We start from the raw sequence: 26,006 nt of genomic DNA, 5'->3' as shown, positions 1-26,006 counted from the left end.
GACATGAGCGAATATGTTAGTGTTTAGACTGTATTTTAAGTGGATTTGGTTAGTGCAACTGCATAACCGCACTTCCTTCTCCACCCACCTCCCCATTATCCCTGTTTTGCTCTTCCCAAATCTGTGGCTTCTAAACTGGTCAGGTAGTATCTGTGGCAACAGAAATGAAATGAATAGGTCAATGACTATTTATGAAAACTAGAGAAATCAAGATGTACTAGGTTTTAGGCAAAACAGAGGCAGAAAAGAGTGGGCTGGGGTTGGAGGGAGATTTGGTGGATGCAGTGAGGAACAAAAGCTTGTGATAGGGTGGAAGGCAGGAGATATTAAATGACGAAGCCTTCGCGGTGCAAAGCAATGGGGCATGACATAGAAAAATGAGTGTAGAGGTGATGAAATGAAAACAAAATCTTCTTTCAATTTTTACCCCTAAATGTAAAGCAATAAATAACTACAAACCATACTGTTGCACAAAAAATTGCTGGAAATAATTAGGTCATCGTATCAATTGAGCACATAGGAAAACCAGACTTTCACTCTCATTGTTCTCAGATTGAGGATAACCACACCAATTAAAAAGCCTCAGCACTGACTCAGCTTATTCTTCGGTTTCCTGGCAATGACTGATATAGGTTGGGCTTGAATGTTGGATGTTGCAAAACTAGCCTTAAATTAATTGAAACCAACACTTCTACTCTCTCCTATGATTTGGAGCAAAATGTTGCTCACGTCAAGATGCCCCTTACAGCTTGTATCACTCCTAAGGCTAGAGAATGTTGCATTAGAAAATCATTCCATACAGGTTAAAATGACTGCTCTGATTCATTTCAGGCAAAATATCCAAAAGCAGAAATGCTTCTAAGATAATGTTTTAATACCATGGCTAAGTGGTAGTAATCATGCCTCTGGGTCAGAACGTCAAATGTTCACACTTTGACACAGAGACTTCAGCACAATACTAATAGAACGTCTCACTGTTGGAGAGAGATTCCGTGCCTATACTAGCTACTCAATTAGTCACATTCTGCCTGAGAATACAGCAACATTTCAAGTATTTATCTAATTACCTTTTAAATCTGTTTCAACCATTCTTTCAGGCAATGCAGTCTATATCAACATAACTGATTGCAGAAGCATTTTTTTCCTTGTGTCACCTCCTAGCTCTTGTGAAAATTACATTAAATTCAAGTCTGCTGGTCAATAATCGTTCATCCTCTCAAAATAAATTTTCATTTGTTACATAACGAAAAACTTTCTGAGATTTTGAGAACTAAAGTCGCATTAATTTCTTTGTTTCCAAAGAACCATTCCAGTTTCTATATTTTCTTGGGGTTGGGGTTGGTTAGTTCTCTGGTGTTGCTCATGTGGGCCTCCATCTTAACATCACCCCATGCTTGTGAATGGTATTCCTAACCAATAGGCTTTCTCTAATAGAGAGGTGATTATGACTCCATACTTTCTTAGGGGAACAAATCATTTGTCAGCTGTAATATTTTAGTGAATTTCCTGTTAGCACTTTCTTGCTCTGTGATATCTAACCTGTTATTAAGTTGGTCAACAAAATGTGAGGCTGGATGAACACAGCAGGCCAAGCAGCATCTCAGGAGCACAAAAGCTGATGTTTCGGGCCTAGACCCTTCATCAGTAAGTTGGTCACTTTTTTTATTTATGTGTTTGTGGGATGTGGGTGAAGCTGCCTGGCCAGCATTGATTATTCACCCCTAGTTGCCCTTGAGAAGCTGGTGGTGAGCTGCCTTCTTGAACCGCTACAATTCACATGCTGTGGGTTGATCCACAATTCTCTCAGGGATGGAATTCCAGGATTTTGACCTGGCGACAGTGAAGGAATAGCGATATATTTCAAAGTTAAGATGGTGAGCAGTTTGGAGGCGATCGTGAATGTGGTGGTGTTCCCATATATCTGCTGCACTTGTTGTGGACAAAGTGGTCATGGGTTTGGAAGATGCTATCTGAGGATGTTTTGTGAATTTCTGCAGTGTGTACCGCTGACTGTTGGCGGTGGAGGGATTGTATTCTTGTGGACGTAGTTTCAATCAAGCGGGCTGCTTTATCCTGGATGGTGTCAAGCTTGTTGCGTGTTGTTGGGGCTGCACTCATCCAGGCAAGTGAAAGGTATACCATCACACTCCTGACTTGTACCTTGTAGATATTGGATAGGCTTTGAGGGGTCAGTGGGTGAGTTGCTCACTGCAGTGTTCCTATCCTCTGACCTGTTGTAACCACTGTGTTCATGTACTAGGTCCAGTTGCATTGGTCAATGATAACCTGTAGGATTTTGACAGTGGGGGGGATTCAGTGATGGCAACGCCATTGAATGTCAAGGGTTGGTGTTTAGATTGTCTCTTATTGGTGATGGTCATAGCCTGGCATTTATGTGGTGCACATGTTACTTGCCGCTTGTCAATCCAAGCCTGGATATTGTCCAGATCTTGTTGCATTTGAACACGAACTGCTTCAGTATATGAGGAATCATGAATGGTGCTGAGCTATACGCAAGTATCATCAAACATTCCCTCTTCTGACCTTTAATGATGGAGGGATGGTTATTGATGAAGTAGCTGAAGATGATTGGGCCTAGGGCACTACCCTGAGGTACTCTTGCAGAGATGTCCTGGAACTGAGATGACTGGCCTGCAGCAACCACAAAAATCTTTGTGTGTCGGTTGTGACTCCATTCCTGAGACCCATTGATAGCAGTTTTGTTAGGGCTGTTTGATGCTGCACTCAGTCAAATGCAGTCTTGACATCAAGGACTGTCACTGCCATCTCACCTCTGGAATTCAGCTCTTTTGTCCAAGGCTGTAATGAGGTCAGGAGCTGAGTTCCACCAGGGCCACCCAAACTGGGCGTCACTGAGCAGGTTATTTCTGAGCAGGTGCTGCTTGATAGTGCTGTTACTGACCCCTTACATCACTTTAGATGATCGAGGGTAGTTTGATGGGGCAGTAATTAGCCAGGTTGGATTTGTCCTACCTTTTACATACAGGACATACCTGGACAATTTTCCATATTGTTGGTAGATACCTGTGTTGTGTTGTGACTGTGCTGGAACAGCTTGCCTAGGGGAGCAGCAAGTTCTGAAGCGCAGGTCAGCAGTACTATTGCCAGAATGTTGTGAAGAGCTCATAGCCTTTGCAGTATCCAGAGTCTCCAGCCGTTTCTTGATATCTCGTGGAGTGAATCAAATTGGCTGAGGACTGGGATCTGTAATGCTGTGGACCACTGGAGGAGGCCAAAGTGGATCATCCACTTGACACATCTGGCTGAAGATTGCTGCGCATGCTTCAGCGTTATCTTTTGCGCTGATGTGTTGGCCTCCACCATCGTTGACGTTGGGGATATTTGTGAAGCTACCTCCTCCAGTGAGTTGTTTAATTTTCCCCTTCATTCATGTCTAGATGGTGGCAGGACTGCAGAGCTTAGATCTGATCCATTAGTGTGTGGGATCGCTTAGCTCTGTCTATCACTTGCTGTTTGGCGTGCAAGTGGTCCTGTTTGGCTTCACTAGGTTGACACCGCATCTTCAGGCATACCTGATGCTGCTCCTGGCATGCCCTCCTGCACTCTCCACCGAACCAGCACTGTTCCCTTGGCCTGGTGGTAATGGTTGAGTGGGGGATATGCCGGGCCATGAGTTTACAGATTGTGCTGGAGTACAATTCTGCTGCTGTCGATGGCCCACAGCGCCTCATGGATGCCCAGTATTAAGTTGCTACATCTGTGCAAAATCTGTCTCATTTAACACTGTGATAGTGCCACACAACACGAAGAAGGGTATTCTCAACGTGAAGGTGGGACTTTGTCTCCATGAGAACTGTGCGGGTGGCCACTTTTACTGATACTGCAGCTGGCAGATTAGTAACGATGAGGTCAAGTATGTTGTTCCCTCTTGTTGGTTCCCTCACCAGCTGCCGCAGACCCAGTCTAGCAGCTTTGTCCTTTAGGACCCGACCAGCTCGATCAGTAGCACTGCTGCCAAGCCACTCTTGGTTGTGGACATTGAAATACCCCACCCAGAGTATATTTTGTGCCCTTGCCATCCTCTGTGAATCTGCTAAGTGTTGTTCAGCATGGCGAAGTACCCGTTCATCAGCTGAGGGAGGATGGTATGTGGCAATCGGCAGGAGGTTTCCATGCCCGCTGACCTGAAGCCGCAAGACTTCGTGGGGTCTGGATCCCATGTTGAGGACTCCCAGGACATCTCCGTCCTGACTGTATACCACTGTGCCCCTGCCTCTATTTGGTGTGTCCTGCAGGTAGGACAGGAGATATGCACGGATGGTGATTATGGTGCCTGGGACATTGTAAGGTATGGTTCTGTGAGTATGACTGTGTCAGGCTGTTGCTTGACTAGTCTGTGAGACAGCTCTCCCAATTTTGGCCCTAGACCCCAGATGTTAGTGAGGAGGACTTTGCAGGGTCAACAGGGTTGTTTCTGCTGTTGTCATTTCCGGTGTCTAGATTGATGCCTGGTTTCATTTCTTTGAGAGTTTGGAGTGATTGGTACAACAGAAAATCGCTTGGTAGGCCATTTCAGAGGGCAACTGAGAGTCAATCCTATTCTGTGGGTATGGAGTCACATGTAGTTCATACCAGGTGAGGGTGGCAGTTTTCCTTCCCTGAAGAACATTAGTGAACCAGATGGGTTTTCCCAACAATGGTCATCGGTAAATTCTTATTTAAATTAAAATTCCACCATCTGTGTCAAGTTCCAAACCCAGGTCCTCAGATTACTGGTTGAATTTCTGGATTAATAGTCAATTGATAGCACCACTCGGCTATCACCTTCCTGTAATGAGGGTACAATTTTTAACTAAAACAAGAAAAAGGGTGTGTTTGGTCTCAGTGGGAGATTTCAATGTCGACTTGGGGAACCTGAGGTGAGGACACATTGTCACAGGATTGTGAAGGCTATTCAGGTCCTTAAGCCTGCCTTGTTGTTCAACACCATGATTGATTATCTTCTCAATGCCATTTTCCCAAGCGCTCTCTGAATCCTTTGATGTTATTAATATCTGGAAATCTACTGATCTTTGTCTTAAATGCTCTCAGTGTCTGGGGTAGAGCCTTCTGGGATAGAGAATTTCAAAGACTCACTAGCCTGTGAGTAAAGAAATTCCTCCAGAACTCAGTCCTGGTCAGGACACAGTGGATTTAGGAGGTAAATGCCATCACAGGTACCGTTTGAATCCTGGGGGAGATGTGGCATTGTGACAATGGTCACGATCCAGGGACCTGACTAATACCAACAATTCTATTTTGTGACATTTTAGCAAACGGTGTTTGAAAATTCACATATGCAATCATGCTTTACTCCTCCAACCTTTCCATTATTTCAAAGAACTCAATTAGGCTAGACAAAATTTAAATTACCCTGAACAAGTCTGTGCTGAATTTCATGTGTTAACCTGGAATTTCATTCAAAGGCAGTTAATTTTGATCTGGTTTATTGTCTTTAGAGATTTAGCCAGCGAGTTTTGAGAAGATTTGTAGCTCGGGTTGAGTTCCTGGGTTCCTGGATGTGAGTTTGCTCGCTGAGCTGGAAGGTTAGTTTTCAGACGTTTCGTTTATTCATAAGATGTACAAAAAATAAAACATTGATACACCTACCCAGTCATGCAAGCCGCTCTGGGTTACCCAGGGGGTACGTACACCAACTAAAGGAAAGAAACAAACAAACAAAGAACAAAAAAAAGCAAAGAAAATACCCCGGCAGTCGTCACCCGGCACAGTCTCCGTTGGCCCCCTGACCAGTTGGGGAAGGCGCCAGCTGGGCCCAGTTACCAGATTGGGTTCTTTTTTCTATTCTAGACAAGGGGTTTCATGTGGTGGTCTTTCCCCACTGCGCCTTGGCGGCGGCTGCCCCAGGCTTTAGTGTGTCCCTCAGCACGTAGTCCTGGATCTTGGAGTGCGCCAGTCTGCAACACTCGGTTGGGGTCAGTTCTTTCAGCTGGCAGACCAGCAAGTTGTGGGCAGACCAAAGAGCACCTTTCACTGCATTGATGGTCCTCCAGGTGCAGTTGATGTTGGTCTCAGTGTGCGTCCCGGGAAACAGCCCGTAGGGCACGGAGTCCCGCGTCACGGAGCTGCTCGGGATGAACCTCGACAAGTACCACTGCATCCCCCTCCAGACCTCCTGCGCATAGGCACACTCCAGAAGGAGGTGATTGACAGTCTCGTCCCCCCCGCAGCCACCTCGAGGGCAGCGTGCGGTGGCGCAGAGATTCCGGGCATGCATAAAGGATCTCACTGGCAGAGCCCCTCTCACCGCCAGCCAAGCAATGTCCTTGTGCTTGTTTGAAAGTTCTGGCAATGAGGCTTTCTGGCAAACGAATTTGGCAGTCTGCGTGGGGAACCACACGACGGGATCCACCCTCTCCTTTTCCCGAAGGGTCCTGAGGATACTACGTGCTGACCACTGCCTGATGGCCTTGTGATCAAAGGTGTTTCCCTTCAAAAATTTCTGCACGAAGGACAGGTGGTACGGGACGGTCCAACTACTCGGAGTGTTCCACGGCAACGAGGCCAGGCCCATCCTTCGCAACACCAGGGACAGGTAGAACCTCAGGAAGCAGTGACACTTGGTGTTTGCATACTGAGGATCTACGCACAGCTTGATGCAGCCGCACACAAAGGTAGCCGTCAGGGCGAGGGTGGCGTTCGGTACGCCCTATCCTCCGTTTTCCAGGTCTTTGTACATGGTGTCCCTGCGGACCCGGTCCATCCTCGACCCCCAAATGAAGTGGAAGATGGCCTGGGTGACCGCAGCGGCGCAGGTCCAGGGAATAGGCCAAGCCTGCGCCCCATGCAACAGTACCGAAAGCCCCTCGCACCTGACAACCAGGTTCTTGCCCGCGATGGAGAGGGACCGGAGCGTCCACCTGCCCAGCTTCTGCTTCAGTTTGGTGGTATGCTCCTCCCAAGTCTTAGTGCACACCCCAGCTCCACCAAACCAAACACCCAGCACCTTCAGGTAGTCTGTCCTGACGGCGAAGGGGATGAAGGAGCGGTCGTCCCAGATCCCGAAGAACATGACCCCGCTCTTACCCCTATTGACTTTGGCACCCAAGGCCAGTTCAATCTGGCTGCAGATGTCCAACAGCCTACTCACCGACCGACGATCGGTGCAGAAGACGGTGACGTCGTCTATGTACAGGGAGGTCTTGACCTGAAGGCCTCCGCTGCCTGGGATAGTCACACCCTTCAGGCTCACATCCTTCCTGATGGATACGGCGAAGGGCTCCACACAGCACACGAACAAGGCAGGAGAGAGCGGGCAGCCCTGCCTGACTCCAGGTCTAACAGGAAAACTGTCCGATTCCCACCCGTTGATCGAGACTGCGCTAACGATGTTGGTGTAGAGCAGCCGGATCCAATTGCGGATGCCCTCCCCGAACCCCAGTTTGGAGAGGACGTCCCTCATGTAAGCATGAGAGACCCTGTCGAAGGCCTTCTCCTGGTCCAGGCTGACGAGGCAGGTGTCCACCCGCCTGTCCTGCACGTAGGCGATCGTATCCCTGATGAACGCGAGGCTCTCAGCGATCTTCCTGCCCGGCACAGCACAGGTTTGGTCAGGGTGAATCACCGACTCCAGGACAGACCTGACCCAGTTGGCTATGACCTTGGCCAGGATTTTGTAGTCCATGTTCAATAGTGAAATGGGACGCCAATTCTTAATTTCTTCCCTCTCCCCCTTCCTCTTGTAAATGAGGGTGATGATGCCCTTCCTCATGGACTTGCACATTTCCCCTGCCCGAAGCGCACTATCGTACACCTCCAGCAGGTCCTGGCCGACCAGGTCCCACAGAGCGGAATACAGCTCGACCGGTAAGCCGTCGCTCCCGGGAGTCCTATTCCTCTCCAAGGACTGGAGGGCTCTGGTCAGCTCGTCCAGGGATATCGGCCGGTCCAGCCACTCCCTCGTGCCGTCATCTAAGACCTCTGTGATAGACGACAGGAACGACTCGGAGGCCGTGCTGTCCGTGGGCTTCATGTCGTACAGTCCGGCATAGAAGGATCTGCTGATCCTCAAAATGTCGGGCCGAAACGACGTCACCGAGCCGTCGTCCTCCTTCAGCTGGCTAAGCACAGAGCTCTCTTTGTGCACCTTCTGAAAGAAGAAAGGCGAGCACGTCTCGTCCTGCTCCACGGAGCGGTCCCTGGACCGGAAGATTATCCTGGAGGCCTCCGCGGCGAAGAGCGAGGCTTGCTGGCCCCTCACCTTGCGGAGGTCCTCCATGACATTGACCCCCATCAACTGCAGAAGGAGCAGGTTCTGCACCCTTTTCTGGAGTCGCGACAGCTTTCCCCGCCTCTCTCTTGCCTTCCAAACACCCTTGAGGACAAAGAACCTCTTGATGTTCTCCTTCACCGTCTCCCACCAGTCGCCCGGAGACTCAAAGAGGGGTTTCACGGTTCTCCAGCCGGCGTACTCCCTCTTAAGCTCCTCGACGTTCTCTGGGGTCAACAGAGTCGTGCTGAGCTTCCATGTCCCCTTGCCGGCCGACTGGTCGTCCTGTAAGTGACAGTCAGCCAGCAGGAGGCAGTGGTCTGAGAAGAACACCGGCTCGACGCCGGTGGACCTGACCGAGAACGCCCGTGACACAAACAGGAAGTCTATACTTGAGTGAATAAACCCGTCTGGCCGCAACCAGGTGTACCTCAGCTGCGCTCTGTCTGCAGGGGTGCTGAAGACATCGAGCAGCTTGGCGTCCTTTACCGTGCCCATCAGGAATCTGGACGTGACGTCCAGTTGACTCCCCCCCCCACCCGCTGTCCCCACGCCAGATCTTCCGTCTGCATCGATGATGCAGTTGAAGTTTCTGCCTAGGATGACCGGCCTGGACGTAGCCAGCAGGGGTGGAAGCCGCTGCAGGACGGCCAACTGCTCACTCTGTACCGCTGGGGCGTACACGTTGATCAGCCTCAGGGGACCGTTCCTGTAGGTGACGTCAGCCACTAGGAGGCGCCCCCCCCACCACCTCCTGAACTTGAGAGATGGTGAAGTTGCGCCCCCGCAGCAGAATAGCCAGGCCTGAGGAGCGACAGTCGTTACCCCCTGACCAGATCAAAGACCCACAGGCCCAGGTGCTGGACCATTTACCATACCTGCTGAGGTGCGGTATTCCGCACTCCTGCAGAAACAGGAGGTCTGCCTTGATGGTGGTCAGGTAGGCCAACGTGGACACACATCTCGCGGTTGACTTGACGCTGCGCACATTAATGCTCGCAACTCGTACCCCCATTGTGGGCAGTGACCGCAGTACCCTCCCCAAGTCCAAGGTCCAGCCCCTCCATCTGTCCCTTCATGCCCATTGCCCGAGCTAACTGCTGGACGCTCTCCGGGCTGAGGAAACCGTCCGTGCTGCCTTCCGGGTGGCATCCCCCCGTCAGGGGTGTGGAGGCAGGAGGGTCCGGCTCTGGGTCAGGCTGGGGACACGCTGTTTCCTCCTTCCCGCCTGGAAGTTCCGGGGTCCCTCCAGGGCCCCAGTGGCGTGTGGCTGGGTGTCGGAGGGAGCCTCAGAACACCTCCCGTCACCTGGAAGCGGGCTGCTGCTTTCCTTCTCCCTGGAGATCTTTAACTTCTGCTTCGGGTGGGCCCTCTCTGAATCCCTCTCGTCAGGGGAGCTCTTGTAGCCCCCCTGTAGCTGCCTCTTCCTGCCTGATGGTTGCGGTTCCTGGGCCCGCCGACGCACCTTCCTCCTCACTTTCCGGACCGTCGTCCACTCCCCTGGGTCGCCTGTCACCGCCTCCATCGACTCCGGGTTGTCGGTGGGGGGTGCGGAGCCTGCAGGGGTGCTTTGCTGGCCTCGAGCCCATCCTGCAGGGCTGGGCCCTCCTGCACGACCTGGCCCTCCTGCACATTAGTGGGGTCCTTGCTGGGCCCTGGTGCCTTCCTCTCCTCCGGGGGTGCTGGCCCCGCATTACCCCTGCCGGCGACCTGGGCGTAGGTGGCACCCCGCTGCGAGCATGCCCTATAGAGGTGGCCCGCTTCCCCGCAAAGGTTGCAGCTTCTCTCTTGTGGGCAATCCTTTGCAAGGTGTCCCTCCTCCCTGCAGATGGTGGCTTTGCAGTCGGCCGCCACGTGACCTGACCTACCACAGGCGTGGCAGACTTTAGGTTGCCCTGCATAGGTCAGGTAGCCCCTGCTCCCGCCGATCGCGAAGCTGGACGGTGGGTGTGCGACATTCCCGTCTGCGCCCACCCTCAGCGTCACCTTGACCTGCCTCTTACTGGTCCAGATGCCAAAGGGGTCCACGATGTCAGTTCAGTCCCCTTCCACCTTCGCGTACCTTCCGAGGAAGGTCAGGACATCAACTGCTGGCACATGTGGGTTGTACGTGTGTACAGTCACCATACGGCTCCTCTGCGCTGGCATCACAAACAGTGGGACAGCGGTCAATACAGAGAGGGGGCCCTCACCTCCTTTCTCCTTGAAAACTTCCAGGAAGTGCTCACAAAGCTTGGCACTCCTGAAGGTCACATCGTAAAAACCTCCTCCGGGGAAATCCTGCAGGCAGTAAATGTCCACAGCAGCGAACCCGCAACAGTCCAACAGGACCCTCTTCACGAAGAAGGTGTGGTCCACAGGTGCACCTTCATCCACCTTCTTTACGGAAACACGGATGGTGTTCCGGACCCCCTGACCTGGGGCACGAGCACTTGCCGCAGCCATCGTTGCGGGTTGGCTGCTCCCCTGAACCAGCGTTAGGCCGAAGCCAGCATTAAGATCCACCGGTCGCAAGGGTGCACATCCAACCTGACGTCCTCCTTTCACCTCCAAGTCAGCGCTCTCCTCCTCTCGTTCCACGAGAGAGTGGGTCTTTATTTTGTTCCAGATGTAAGCTGGTTCACTGAGCTTGAAGGTTTGTTCCCAGATGTTTCGTCACCATTCTAGGTAACATCATCAGTGAGCCTCTGACGAAGCGCTGGTGTTATGTCCCGCTTTCTATTTATCTGGTTAGTTTTCCTTGGGTTGGTGATGTCATTTCCTGTTCTTTTTCTCAGGGGATGGTAGATTGGCTCCAAATCAATGTGTTTGTTGATGGAATTCCGGTTGGAATGCTATGCTTCTAGGAATTCTCGTGCGTGTCTGTGTTTGGCTTGTCCTAGGATGGATGTGTTGTCCCAATCAAAGTGGTGTCCTTCCTCATCTGTACGTAAGGTTACGAGTGATATTTAGGCCGATGGGCATGTAATTGCTGTCTCCTTTTCACCAATAGGGATATAATATTTGCAACCCTGCAACTCTGACAGCACTCCTATATCTAAAGGATGACCAGCAGATCATCATCATTACTATTTCCAGAGAGTTCACTGGAAAGGATGATACTGGAGCCAATTTTTAACTTAATATTACAGCCATTCGCAGACTGAAACGATGAGATTGCACTTCACAACTCCATCACACCAACTTAAAAGTGTCTGATTTTTTTTGTGTGTTTAAGATATCTTCATATCAACCTGTTTAGAGATGTTATGATACACCTCTGAAAAAGGTAGACTGGAACCCAAGTCTCCTGGCTGTGAGGTAGGGGCACTATCGCTGTGCCACAAGAACCCATTGTGCATTTAAATATTCTAAAATTTGGATTTAAAATCTCACTATTTACAGTGGTGGGATTTGAATCCACCTCTCTCGACGTTAGTCTGAGGTTCTGAATTACTTATCCAGTGATTGTACTGCTATGTCACCTCCTCTTTTTTGTGTGTTGGGCGGGGTGGGGGGGTGGTTGCGAGGTCGGGTCACCCTTTCAAACACGCTTGTTGCCTGATTGAAAGATGCAGCTTATTGCTAACACCGTTGCCTTTCCTATCATCTCCATTTACTCACTTCCTCTCTGGGTCCGTCCCACACTCACTCATTGATGCCTTGGTCCCTTGCTGATCCTGGGCTTCTGGTGTGTGCACTGCCATTCCCCTGGTAATGCTGCTTGCAATGGACAGCTGCTGACCTTTAACATGCATTGCTTCCCTTTGGGAAGACTATGTGGTATTCTTGCCAGTTCCCCCACCAATGGACACAAACCCCATCAGCTGTCTAAAATACCACTCAACATGTGTCCACATCTCCCCTAAGTCAAGTCTGTGTTATGACCATTTTATGATAATCCTAAATGGCGTTTTGTACCTTCGTCTTACCAACTTGATACCATCCTTGGACCACAAATTGGACTTTGTTGTTTCAGCAAAATGGTACCAAACTCTCACCTGTGCTATGCAAGAAGGAAATATTCAGAGTAGGTTGGGTGTGCTGCCAGCCCATTAATGCTGACCCAACTCCAACACTGCCATTTTCAGACCCATTGCTCCAGTATGTAGCCTGTCTTTGTTACGTGCTGAAGATACATTCAGAAGCAGGAAGACCCACTCCCTCCCACCTCCCTAAACTGCTAGTTAAGGGATGATCATGCAGTTTAGTTGTTGATGTCTCTGTCTGTTTGAGTTTGTGGAAGTGAGTGATGGCTTAAAGAGTACCTTTGAACTTCAGGAAATTTACAGGAAGTGGTGCAGGAGGTGGAAAAAGCCTTGGTTGTGACAGTAAGCGAATGAATTATAGCAAGATACTCCTCTGCTTATAGTCCTTAGAGTCTTCCTGCAGATATCTCTTCACCTTTCAGTTTGGAATAATGTGAACAGAAGGAGCTGCTAGCAAAACTCTAGTCACTTCTCAAATCCAGACCTGAACATCAGATCAGGGTGATCCTTCCAGAATGAAGCTGTGATATCTCTACCGTCTCTCAGTCTGCCATCCAGATCAGAGACAACGGATGTTCTTCATGCAAGGACATACAAACTGTGATCCATTTGACAAGGGAAGCACTCTGTCAGGAAATTGGGTGGTGGACATTAACCATGAATTCATTGAGAGTTCCTATATAGAGGAACAGACTGAAACTGTGATTTTTGGATTTGGTGCATATGTTTAGTGTTTATCTTTGTAAATAAAAGTATACAAAGTGTGTAAGTAATTCACCATCAGTTTTCTGTCGTATTGCCTTAGTTACTAGAATAGTTTAAAAAAACAAAGGCCTCCCCCATCTGGGATTGAGAAGAGGAAAATTTTTTCCAAAGGTTGTTGGTCTGTAGAATTCTTTCCGTTCCTGAAGGTGAGGTAATTTAGTTTTGTTTAGGCTGACCAAGATAGATTCTTGATTGACAGGGGAGTTAGAGTAGAGAAGGTCGTAGAAGGGAAAATGGAATTGAGGCTAAAAGGACTCTTGGTCCTGTTACTAAACTGGATATTCATCGAACGCTGGTTCCCCATTCCTTAGCTGCTGCTCTCTCTTTGTTTATAAGAGCAAGGAAAATGCACCTGGGTCTATGATGCAATATATTTTGGGGATATGTCTGTCATAGTTCAGTAGCTGATAGTGAGGACAAACTGTGAAATGTGTGAGTATATCTTACATACTTAGCATTGCTGAAAGAGAGAGATTATGAATAAAATGGTGAATTTTAATTGGCAGAATTTTGGTGGGTGAATAAAGATGGTGGGGTGATTTGAACAATGCGAAGTAAGGACATATCATAAAATGATACATTCACTGGCTTTAGCTATTCAAATGGGGCTGTTGAACTGTTTGCAATACTACATTCTGGTGCTTGGAATTACATTGCTGGCATTAACAGCCCTGGAAGGTCTGTCCTCTGTTCACTTCTGGCACAATCTTTGCCTTTCTCAGCAATATGCACCCCATGTCCTATTCAAACTCTTCCTCAAACAGCCCAGCACCAGTTGCTGTTAGGAAGTATATCTTACAGTTAAGAGGTGCAGACTGAGTTTAAGTTTTAAGTAGGATGTGAGGCCCCTGTTGAGGTGTGCAGTCTCTTAGTCAGGTACTTAGCTCTCTGGTTGACTCCTCTTAATTCTGAATTGTCTCTCAGCAACCATCTGTCTCCTTACTAATCTGGTGCCCTCCCATTGTGAACTTAATTTAAACCGACAGCCCCTACTTTATCCATTTCCTTTTGACATAATTGGTTCCTCACTCTGGATGGTGAATAAAAACCAAAGGATCTACGGATGCTGTAAATCAGAAACAAAAATGGAAGTTGCTGGAAAAACTCAGCAGATCTGGCAGCATCAGTGAAGTAAAGAATCAGAGTTAATGCTTCGGATCTGGTGATCCTTCCTGTGTTCTGAGGAAGGGTCTAGGCCTGAAACGTCAGCTTTTGTGCTCCTGAGATGCTGCTGGGCCTGCTGTGTTCATTCAGCCTCACATTTCATTATCTACAGGTCATCCCTTCGCTGTTTAGTAAGCTTTTGACACTTTACACACTGCCTGACACTACTGGTCACCTGCAGAAACTTATCATCTGACACTCCACTCACACCAGTTCTATGACTTTTGATCTCTGTGTCTGCCTCCCTCTCACTGAACCTGACGAAGGAGCTGTGCTCCAAAAGCTTGTGATTTCAAGTAAACTAGGTGGACGAGAGCCTGGTGTCATGTGGCTTCTAACTTTGCTGGTACGGGAATGAGTCAGTGTGTCATTACAGGTATTTCTTGGCATCCAGTGTTAGTGTGCCATCAGTGCAAGTAACACTCTGATGACCTGAAGGTGTGTGAAAGCAACAAAGAGAAGTAAGCACCAAAAGATCTTGGTGCTAGAACACAATTCTGTTTGACCTGACTACAAATCTCAAAGGGTTCTGATGAAACATAGAAATGTAGAAGATAGAAGCAGGAGGAGGCCATTCGGCCCTAGAGTGTGCTCCACCATTCTTCATTATTATGGCTGATTGTCCATCTCAATAGCTTAATCTTGCTTCCTCCCCATAACCTTTGACCCCATTCACCCCAAATGCTACACATGGTCACCTCTTGAATACATTCAATGTTTTGACATCAGCTACTTCCTGTGGTAATGAATTCCACAGGCTCGGTGCTCTTTGGATGAAGAAATATCTCCTCATCTCTGCCCTAAATCATCTACCCTGAATCCTTGGACTGTGACCCTTGGTTCTGGGCACACCCACCATTGGGAACATCCTCCCTGCACCTACCCTGTCCAGTCCGGTTGGAATTTCCTAAGTCTCCGAGATTCTCCTTCATTCATCTGAACCCCAGCGAAAACAATCCCAACCTAGTCAATCTGTCCTCATACGTCAGACCCGCTATGCCCAGAAACAGCCTTGTAAACCTTTGCTGCCCTCCCATGAGAGCGACAGCATCCTTCTTCAGAAAAGGAGACCAAAATTGCACATGATATTCCAGGGGTGGTCTCACCAAGATCCTGTACCACTGCAACAACACATCCCTGCTCCTGCACTGAATTCACAATGAAGGCCAACATACCATTTCCCTTCTTTACTGCCTGCTGCACCTGCATGCTTACCTTCAGCAATTGACGACTCCCTGTCATTGCTGAACAAGCCCCTCGAATTGTCGTGAACAAGAGAGATCATATTGAGCAGCTTTGAAGGGCAGACAATTTTATCTGGCAGCTAATAGAATACTTCTACTCAAAATGTTGATCCAGATTTTAATGAATAAATAAGGGTCCTCCCGTTGTACTTCAAAGGAAGGATTTCTTCAGACTTTGCAAGTACAACAAGCATCAGTCTCCTGTGGATTAATTCTGTCTGTGTTCTTGTTATGTGCTCTGTTATGTTTAATATCACTCCTCAAACAGGTACAGGGTAATCATTAACTAACCATACAAACCACTTCTAATAGCAGATTTTCAGATTACCTTTAAGATGAATGCAGATAAATTAGCCCTGGGAAGGGTCACAAAATTGAAACAATGGTACATTTTGGGTAGGTAGCCAGGGATTAAAAATCAAAAGCACACTCTATGTGGGTGTTCACAATAGCTAACTTGATCATGGTTATCTTCAGTGCAATGAGTTTTATGCATATTTATTTTGCAGACCTAACTTTACAGTAGAGCGAGGAAAATTTCATAGATGTTCCAGAGACCAAGTGGCTAATATCATTTTTAACAAGTGTTTAAATATTTAAAGTTTAGATACTAACAAACCTTATTTTTTGTTCACTGAGTTAAATTCCTGCTCAAATATAACTAATTGCAATGTAAGTGTTAGAACATAGAACATAGAACAGTACAGCACAGAACAGGCCCTTCAGCCCACGATGTTGTGCCGACCATTGATCCTCATGTATGCACCCTTAAATTTCTGTGACCATATGCATGTCCAGCAGTCTCTTAAATGTCCCCAATGACTTTGCTTCCACAATTGCTGCTGGAAACGCATTCCATGCTCTCACAACTCTCTGTGTAAAGAACCCGCCTCTGACATCCCCTCTATACTTTGCTCCAACCAGCTTAAAACTATGACCCCTCGTGCTAGCCATTTCTGCCCTGGGAAATAGTCTCTGGCTATCAACTCTATCTATGCCTCTCATTATCTTGTATACCTCAATTAGGTCCCCTCTCCTCCTCCTTTTCTCCAAAGAAAAGAGACCGAGCTCAGTCAACCTCTCTTCATAAGATAAGCCCTCCAGTCCAGGCAGCATCCTGGTAAACCTCCTCTGAACCCTCTCCAAAGCATCCACATCTTTCCTATAATACGGCGACCAGAACTGGACGCAGTATTCCAAGTGCGGTCTAACCAAAGTTTTATAGAGCTGCAACAAGATCTCACGACTCTTAAACTCAATCCCCCTGTTAATATGCTTTCTTAACAACCCTGTCCACTTGGGTGGCCATTTTAAGGGATCTATGTATCTGCACACCAAGATCCCTCTGTTCCTCCACATTGCCAAGAATCCTATCTTTAATCCTGTACTCAGCTTTCAAATTCGACCTTCTAAAATGCATCACCTCGCATTTATCCAGGTTGAACTCCATCTGCCACCTCTCAGCCCATCTCTGCATCCTATCAATGTCCCGCTGCAGCCTACAACAGTCCTCTATACTGTCAACGACACCTCCAACCTTTGTGTCGTCTGCAAACTTGCTGACCCATCCTTCAATCCCCTCATCCAAGTCATTAATAAAAATTACAAACAGTAGAGGCCCAAGGACAGAGCCCTGTGGAACCCCACTCACCACTGACTTCGAGGCAGAATATTTTCCTTCTACTACCACTCGCTGCCTTCTGTTGGCCAGCCAATTCTGTATCCAGACAGCTAAGTTCCCCTGTATCCCATTCCTCCTGACCTTCTGAATGAGCCTACCATGGGGAACCTTATCAAATGCCTTGCTGAAGTCCATATACACGACATCCACAGCTCGACCCTCATCAACTTTTCTAGTCACATCCTCAAAGAATTATTTTTACTATAATTTAATCTAATTAATGTTGTATTGTAATCTCTATGTAAGAGTTGAAAGTGGCCTGTGAAAGGTAGTCTAATTGTAATGAACGGCACACCATCATTAGATCTTCTACAAGTAACAACTGTATTCTGTCTGTCTTTGACATTTACTTCGTTACTGGAGGCTGTAAACAATTAACCATTTTTTATATTTTACAGGATAAACTGGAAAACTGAAGAAAATTACGAGCTTCTGTTGACAAAAAGCTGTAAACGGAAGCAAAATGAGAGTCAGGATTGGGCCTACTGCAGTTTACATTTTATTTACTCAATGTTTTGCTGCCTTAGCTGTGAATTCTGCTGATGCAACAGGGCAAACGGTTTCTGCCATTAACAGTTCTTTTCACAATGAGGGTAATTCTTCTGGAGATCTTAATAAAACTGGCAGTGTTTCTGTAACTGAACCCAATCGGACAGGAGCACTGTCACCTACATTGAAACCAAACCCAACAAGTAACAGCACGACTGCCTTAGCCCCTGGGATTACTGTTGCCACATCAACTAAATCAATGCAGCCTTCTGCGCCTGATGGTTCTAAAACAAGAATAACAATATTTCAAACAACACCGCCTCACATTTCAAGCCACTACATGCCCGAGGCCTCTACGAGTGCAACATTTGTTTCAACAGCTACAGAGAGTGAAATTAATGCAACACAGCAAGTCTCAACATCAAAAACAACTGTACTGAAGCCAACACAAATAGAATTCACTGAAACAAATAAACAGCCAACCAGTGCTGGTGTCACTCAACCTAATACAGGTTCACTGTACTCGATCATAACAACGAGAACTTCAGGTAAGATTTGATAGAAATATAGTGGAATGAGAAACACTATTTTTGCACAGTGAGCAGTTGGGGTCTGGAAAGCACTGTCATGGAAGTGTGTTGGAGGCAGCTTTAGCTGGAGGACTCTAGGGCATTGGATGAGTGATTAAATAGAAACAGTGTGCAGGGTTATAGGAAAAGTCAGGAGATTGGCACCAATTTAAAATGCTCAGACTTGTTGCAGATATGAGGGGCACAATTGTAATTTTGTGATAGTTCAAAAGACATTGTTTGTTTCATTTGCTAATTTAAAGGATTTGTGGAAAAAATAATGGTTTTGACGTTCCAATTATAAAAGCAGTGAATATCCTCCAGTATGAAAAGGCAAAAGAAAGTTAATTACTATGCTTAATAAGACCATAAGACATAGGAGTGGGAGTAAGGCCATTCGGCCCATCAAGTCCACTCCGCCATTTAAGATGGGCATTTCAACACCACTTCCCTGTACTCTCCCCGTAGCCCTGGATTCCTTTTGAGATCAAGAATTTGTCGATCTCTGCCTTGAAGGCATCCAACGTCCCGGCCTCCACTGCACTCTGCAGCAATGAATTCCATAAGTCCACCACTGTCTGGCTGAAGAAATGTCATCTCATTTCAGTTTTAAATTTACCCCGTCTAATTTTAAGGCTGTGCCTAATCTCCCCGCCTAACAGAAACAACTTCCTAGCGTCCACCTCTTCTAAACCATACATTATCTTGTAAGTTTCTATTAGATCTCCCCACATCCGTCTAAACTCTAATGAGTACAATCCCAGGATCCTTAGCCATTCATCATGCATTAAACCTCCCATTCCAGGGATCATCTGTGTGAATCTCCGCTGGACACGCTCCAGGGCTAGTATGTCCTTCCTGAGGTGTGGGGCATATGTAATTAAATATTAACTATCCATAGTGTTGGAAAGCCTTGGATTCCTCTGTCGAAGGAATTTCAAGATTAAGGCTATGGCATAGGCAGGAAACAGCTGTTGAGCAAATAGCAAGAGAGAGAGAGACTCGAGAATAGAAGGGTAAACAGGTTTGTTAAAGAGCAGGTTTTGTGCCCTTTGCTAACGTGAAGAAGTGCTAAATAATTGAAGAGCTCTTCTTTAAATAAACCACAACTACTGTTGTGGACACACACAGAAGTTTTAATTTTCTACTCTTACACATTGATATATGAGAGTAAACCGGTTGATGTGGTGTATATGGATTTCAGCAAGGCGTTCGATAAGGTTCCCCACAATAGGCTATTGTACAAAATGCGGAGGAATGGAATTGTGGGAGATATAGCAGTTTGTATCGGAAATTGGCTTGCTGAAAGAAGACAGAGGGTGGTAGTTGATTGGAAATGTTCATCCTGGAGACCAGTTACTAGTGGTGTACCGCAAGGGTCGGTGTTGGGTCCACTGCTGTTTGTCATTTTTATAAATGACCTGGATGAGGGCGTAGAAGGATGGGTTAGTAAAATTGCAGACGACACTAAGGTCGGTGGAGTTGTGGATAGTGACGAAGTATGCTTAGGTTACAGAGAGACATAGATAAGCTGCAGAGCTGGGCTGAGAGGTGGCAAATGGAGTTTAATGCAGACAAGTGTGAGGTGATGCACTTTGGTAGGAGTAACCGGAAGGCAAAGTACTGGGCTAATGGTAAGATTCTTGGTAGTGTAGATGAGCAGAGAGATCTCGGTGTCCATGTACACAGATCCTTGAAAGTTGCTATCCAGGTTGACAGGGCTGTTAAGAAGGCATACAGTGTTTTAGCTTTTATTAATAGAGGGATCGAGTTCCGGAACCAAGAGGTTATGGTGAAGCTGTACAAAACTGGTGCGGCCGCACTTGGAGTATTGCGTACCGTTCTGGTCACCGCAGTATAAGAAGGATGTGGAAGCTTTGGAAAGGGTGCAGAGGAGATTTACTAGGATGTTGCCTGGTATGGAGGGAAGGTCTTACGAGGAAAGGCTGAGGGACTTGAGGCTGTTTTCGTTAGAGAGAAGAAGGTTGAGAGGTGACTTAATTGAGACATATAAAATAATCAGAGGGTTAGATAGGGTGGATAGGGAGAGCCTTTTTCCCAGGATGGTGATGGCGAGCTTGAGGGGGCTTAGCTTTAAATTGAGGGGTGAAAGATATAGGACAGATGTCAGAGGTGGTTTCTTTACTCAGAGAGTAGTAAGGTTATGGAATGCTTTGCCTGCAACGGTAGTAGATTCGCCAACTTTAGGTACATTTAAGTCATCATTGGATAAGCATATGGACGTACATGGAATAGTGTAGGTTAGATGGGCTTCAGATTGGAATGACAGGTCGAGGGCCGAAGGGCCTGTACAGTGCTGTAATGTTCTATGTTCTATGATAAGTTGTACTGATTCAGACGAGTAGATCTGATCATAAATATTGCCCTGCATGTTCATTTTATTGTGGAAAATGTGGTTAATCATTTATATTCAGCCTTGCCTGACCTCCTCAAATTAATTGAAACGATTGAATCAGCACCCAGGATGAAGGGAAGAAAAGTTACCAAAGCATAAGACTAAATGTGGTCAACAGCTAAATTAGAGAAGCATGAAGTAATCTCTAATGAAAATGTATCCCATATCACTAGTGTTCATGTTAGTTTTATTTTTTAGCAAAGATGACCAAAACTTCTAGTGTGAAAGTTGACAAATGTGGTTTTGATCACAATATATTAATTTGAATTAACTTTTAGAAAAACATACACCATAGCCCACCTGTATACCAGTCTGAACCATACAGTATTCAGACAGTTTGTACAGAAAATCTATGATCTGTCATCCAGGTGCATATGCTGAGATCTAGCCATGTACTTCAACACACAGTCTCTGCTACCATTTACTGAGTAAATATAGTACACCTCATTTGCCAGAAGCCAAAAACAGCTGTATGAAGTTCCGTAACAGCAGAAAATTCCAGGTTGGGGATACAAGCATTATTTTTCACGGGCACATACCCGTTTCTCCTTCAATATTCTAATCAAAGGGCCCATTAGATCATAAGACACAGGAGCAGAAATAGGCCAATTGGCCCTTTGAGTCAACTCTTGCCACTCAATAAGATCACAGCTGATCTGATGTTTCTCAACTTCACTTCCCTTCCTTTTCTCCCACAGCCCTTGATTCCCAATCTGATTAAAAATCTGTCTGTCCCAGCCTTGAATATTCTTAGTGACCCACCCTGTACAGCCCTCTGTGGTAAAGAATTCCACAGATTCCTTACACTCTGAGAGAAGAGATTTCTCCTCATCTCTATCATAAACAAGCAACCTTTTACTCTGAGGTTATGCCCTCTGGTCTTCCCACAAAGGGAAACAGCCTCTCAATGTGACCCAGCCAAGCCCCCTAGGAATCTTAAATGTTTCAGTCAGGTTACCTCTTATTCTTGGCCTCAAGGAGCCTAGGATTGCCACCTGGGTCAGTATAGTCTCAGCCATCTGGAGGAATGCCCAGCACAGTGGGAAGAAGATCATGACCTTCTCCATTCTGCCAGTAAGTGCCACCATCACTCTCTAATACCTGTCTCTCAAAAACTGTTCCTGCTCCTGTACCCACCTTGGCACATGGTCTATCACCGCTCCTATTCCAGTTAACATCTACCCTCGCTCTGTCACCCAACCCAAAACCAATATCCCTGCTTGCCTCTGTTTTGCCTACTCACTCACTCAGACGCCTCCCCACCTACATCAAAAGTAAACGCTGTTATGTTACCCCACTTGCACTTTCCATAATACCTGTCTTTGTCTCATTCCAAGTAGAAAACAGCAGCCAATTGGGCAAAAAGTGTCCTAACGCGTGTGGTCCAACATATAGCTTCCTACTCCTTATGTGGATGGCCACCCTGAGTGGCTGACTGCCTATGCTCAAGCCCCTGGACTGTATTTGGAGACCGCCCTTGACTCATTGTGCCAGGACCCTCTGAGCGAAGACTTGACAGAGGCCTGCAGACAAGCTTGACTTGTTTCCATGATAACATGGTGTAGAGCTGGATGAACACAGCAGGCCAAGCAGCAGCACAGGAGCAGGAAGGCTGATGTTTTGGGCCAAGACTCCTCTTCAGAAATTGCCTTTACAGAATAGCAAGGCTGGAACAGAAGTAATATGAAACAAACACAAAGCATGTTGGAGAAACTAATTAGTCTTCCAGCATCTGGAGAGAGAGAAAGCGTCAACATTTCGAGTCCAATATGATTCTTCTTCAGAGCTCAGTAGTAATATGAGCCTGGTATCTTTGGCCGAGAGGGAAAAGGACTAAAAGACAAGGCAAAACATGAATGCTGTGAGCATCCAAGCAAGTTCAGAGTGAGTGAGCACTTTAACAGGGAGTGAAAGAACCCAGAGATGATCCTTGCTCCTTGTGCAGCCTGGTCCAGTCCTTGAGCTGGGTATGTGTCCCTCAGCAGGCAGTGTCCATGCTGTAGTATTATATGATAGTTGCTGATGCAGCCTGAGGTGTAGCATTGAAGGCACAAGCATCTGTAAATTGATCAGAGATATGCCATGAGGGTTTTTGGAGGCTGGCACATGTCAAAACCTTGAGTCCCCCATCATTTCTGGTACGATATTTACATCCTCTTTTTGTGAAGACAGAAAAGCAAAGTATGAACTTAGTCCATCAGCCTGTACCCCATTATAAATTACCCTGTTTCTCATTGTAAGGGACCTGCATTAGTTTTTAACCTATCTTTTTCTGTTTATATATTTACAAAGACTTTTACAGTCAGCTCTTCTGTTTAACACAACTTTACTCTCCTCTATTTTCCTATTTTCAATCAATTTCTTGGTCCTCCTTTGGAAACAGTTTAGAAGTCAGCAATCCTCGGGTCTGTTACTTGTTTTGTTGCCAATTTGTATGCCTTTCTTTACCATCTAATACTATCTCTAACTTTCCTCATAATCCTGGTTTGGCTTCTTTTCTCTTTTAACTTTTGAACTAGACAGGACGAAACAATTTGTGTAGCTCACCCATTTGTTCCTTGAATTTTTTGTCACTGTAATTCCTTTCAGAAAACCTTTCCCAATTCATCATAGCCAACTCATGCCCAATATACCAGTGTAGTTTCCCTCATGAAGGTTCAGGACTCTCATCTCAGAATTAGCTACCTCACTCTCATGTTGATGAACTATTTTATTTATTATAGTTACACACCCCCAATAGATCTCTCACAACTACATTACCAGTTATTCCTTTCACAGTGCATAATATCCAGTCTAAGACTGCCTGTCCTCTGGTTGGTTCCTTTAAAGTATCAGTCCAGAAAATAGTCCTGTACACACTCTAGTCTTGTGACTAATCTCATTTGCCCAATCAATGTGTAGATTAAAGCCACCCATAATTACACATATTCCTTTACTCATGTATTTCCGATTTCCTGTTTGATGCCATTCCCAACATTACAGTCCTGGCATCTGGCGTCCAACTAGAGACACAGGTCCTAGCACGGGAAATGTGCATCGCTTCCCATACAGAGCAGGAGAAATAGACCACATCTTTGATCTCTCCTCCCATGACTTACCCTTTAAATCTTTTGGAAGATGCTTAATATTAAATATTACCAATTTCCCTAGGGCTCTTCTTTCCTGTGCCTTGTTGCTACAGAATACAACCCTTTGAAACTATAAACCATGTAAAGATTTTACAAACAATAAGTGATAAAAGCTGTAAATGTTTACATGATCTTATCTGTTGCTTACCAATCACCCCTCTCCCTTGGGTAAGACCACTCCGGTTACCCTGTGATGTCACTCTTTATTCTTCCCCAACAAGCAGGACTGTTTTCCCAGATTGCTTCACCATGATGCTGACTGCGAGGACATTTGTGGGGAAAGAAACCCAAATCAAAATCTATTGAAAACGAGTGAGATAATAAAGTGTAGAGCTGGATGAACACAGCAAGCCAAGCCACATCATAGGAGCAGAAAGGCTGACGTGTCAGGCCCAGATCCTTCTTCAGTGTCAGCTTTCATGCCCTGACATTGAAATAGGGGCAGATACTTTTTGAAACAGACACATAGGCACCACGGTGGCTTAGTGGTTAGCATTGCTGTCTCAAAGTGCCAGCGACCAAGTTTGATTCCAGCCTCTGGCAACTGTCTGCATGGAGTTTGCACATTCTCCTGTGTCTGCATAGGTTTCCTCTGGATGCTCTGTTTTCCTCTCACAGTCCAAAGATGAGCAGGATGGAGAGATTGGTTATACTAAATTGTCTGTAATGTTCAGGGAATGTGTGGGTTAGGTGGATTAGCCATGGGAAATGCAAGGTTATAGGGATACGGGAGGAGGGTGGGTCTGAGGGGATGCGTTTTAGGGGCTCAGTATGGACTTGATGGGTTGAATGGTCTGCTTCTGGCCTGAAGGGATTCTATGATTCTAGATACAGGACAAGAGAGAAAACATCAGATTCTGCTGTGAAGACCAAAGCGAAGACTGTATTATGTTAGCAACTAAACAACAGAATGCTGTGATGAGAGATGGTTTGCTGTTTGAAAAAAAGAGGATGGAACAAATGCAGATTCTGGAGATTTAAAGATCAAGGAATAACCAAAGTAGGCCTTGATGATGAAATTTTTTTGTGGAATATTAAGGCTGAATGGAATTATTTTAAGAGAATACTAGATCACATTTGAAGTATTGTGTTCAGTTCTAGGCACCATTTTTAAGGAAGGGTGTTAAAGACCTGAAGATAGTGTAAGGAAAATTTACTGGAATGATACCAGGAATCAGGGATTTTAGATACAAGGTTAAGAAATTTGGGTTTACTCTCCTCATAGCGGAGAAGGATTAAATGTGACCCTATTGAGGTGTTCAAAATTATGAATAATTTTGACAGGGCTCAGAAGGATATTCTGTTTCTATCAGTTGGCATGTCAGGAACTATCAGTCACAGTTTCAAGATTGCCAGCAAGACAGGTAGGAGTGAAATGAGGAGAAACTTCATTATTTAGAAATGCAATGGGGTTTGGAATGCAAATGCCCTGGGAGAGTGGTGGAGGTGGATTCCATAGGTGGTTTCAAAAGAGAGCTGGCCGTATCATTGTCTCAGAGATAGTAGAAACTGCAGACGCTGGAGAATCTGAGATAACAAGGTGTAGAGCTGGATGAACACAGCAGGCCAAGCAGCATCAGAGGAGCAGGAAAGCTAATGTTTTGGGCCTAAGCCTGAAGAAGCGTCCAGACTCGAAATGTCAGCCTTCCTGCTCCTCTGATGCTGCTTGGCCTGCTGTGTTCATCCAGCTCTACACCTTGTTATCTCTCTGGACATATAATTAAAAGTGATGATTTTGAACGGCTATGGAGTTGGGGCTAGAGAATGGGACTAGTTGGTAGCAGTTCTGGGAACTGGTACAGACACGATAGGATGAATGGCCTCCTTCTATGCTGCAAATTTCTGTGAGTCTACCATTCTGGAATATTTGATGTGGTAGTGAGGACTGAGCTTACTGGAAAGTGGGGAGTAACTCGGCACTTCCATCATTACACATCTGTTAGAAGTGTTGGTAGACAGAAAACTGAGTTGTAAAGTAAAAGTATCCTTTCTTTAGCTTGGTGTGTTCAGTTGCCTGTTAAGTAAATTTTAGCTTGTTTCTTACTGAAAAAGACTTAAAATGTGAGATCCTTTGGTAGTTTTTGTTGATCACTGAAAATTTCATCTAATTTTCCTTTTAGAAAATTGATCAGTCTTAATGGGAAGCATAATTCTGTCATTGCCTAGCCATTTAACAACTAAGGTAACCCTTGTACTAAAGCCTGTCATCATAATTTGTTAATTGCATTCCACAGCTTTATTCCTTATTTTGTGAAAGCAGTATATGCACTTGATTTTGAGTAGTGTTTATTTTGTTGTTGAACACCTAGGTAAACCAAATAAATTAATAAT

General features: G+C 46.2%; 1 protein-coding gene across 2 annotated transcripts in view; it reads left to right on the top strand.

The window, feature by feature from the left end:
- si:ch211-105j21.9 (sialomucin core protein 24-like) overlaps positions 1–26,006 on the top strand; it is a 44,549-nt gene that overhangs the window by 11,007 nt on the left and 7,536 nt on the right. For both annotated transcript variants that reach the window (XM_059653484.1, XM_059653483.1), the window contains exon 2: positions 17,472–18,110. In XM_059653484.1, the coding sequence (XP_059509467.1) occupies positions 17,537–18,110 (574 nt within the window). In that variant the 5' untranslated portion in view covers positions 17,472–17,536. The remainder of the gene's footprint in view (positions 1–17,471; positions 18,111–26,006) is intronic.

Source organism: Stegostoma tigrinum, chromosome 21 (assembly GCF_030684315.1).
Source record: "Stegostoma tigrinum isolate sSteTig4 chromosome 21, sSteTig4.hap1, whole genome shotgun sequence".
NCBI lineage: Eukaryota > Metazoa > Chordata > Chondrichthyes > Orectolobiformes > Stegostomatidae > Stegostoma > Stegostoma tigrinum.
The sequence above is the reverse complement of the archived record's forward strand: the minus strand, read 5'-3'. Positions and strand labels throughout refer to the sequence as shown.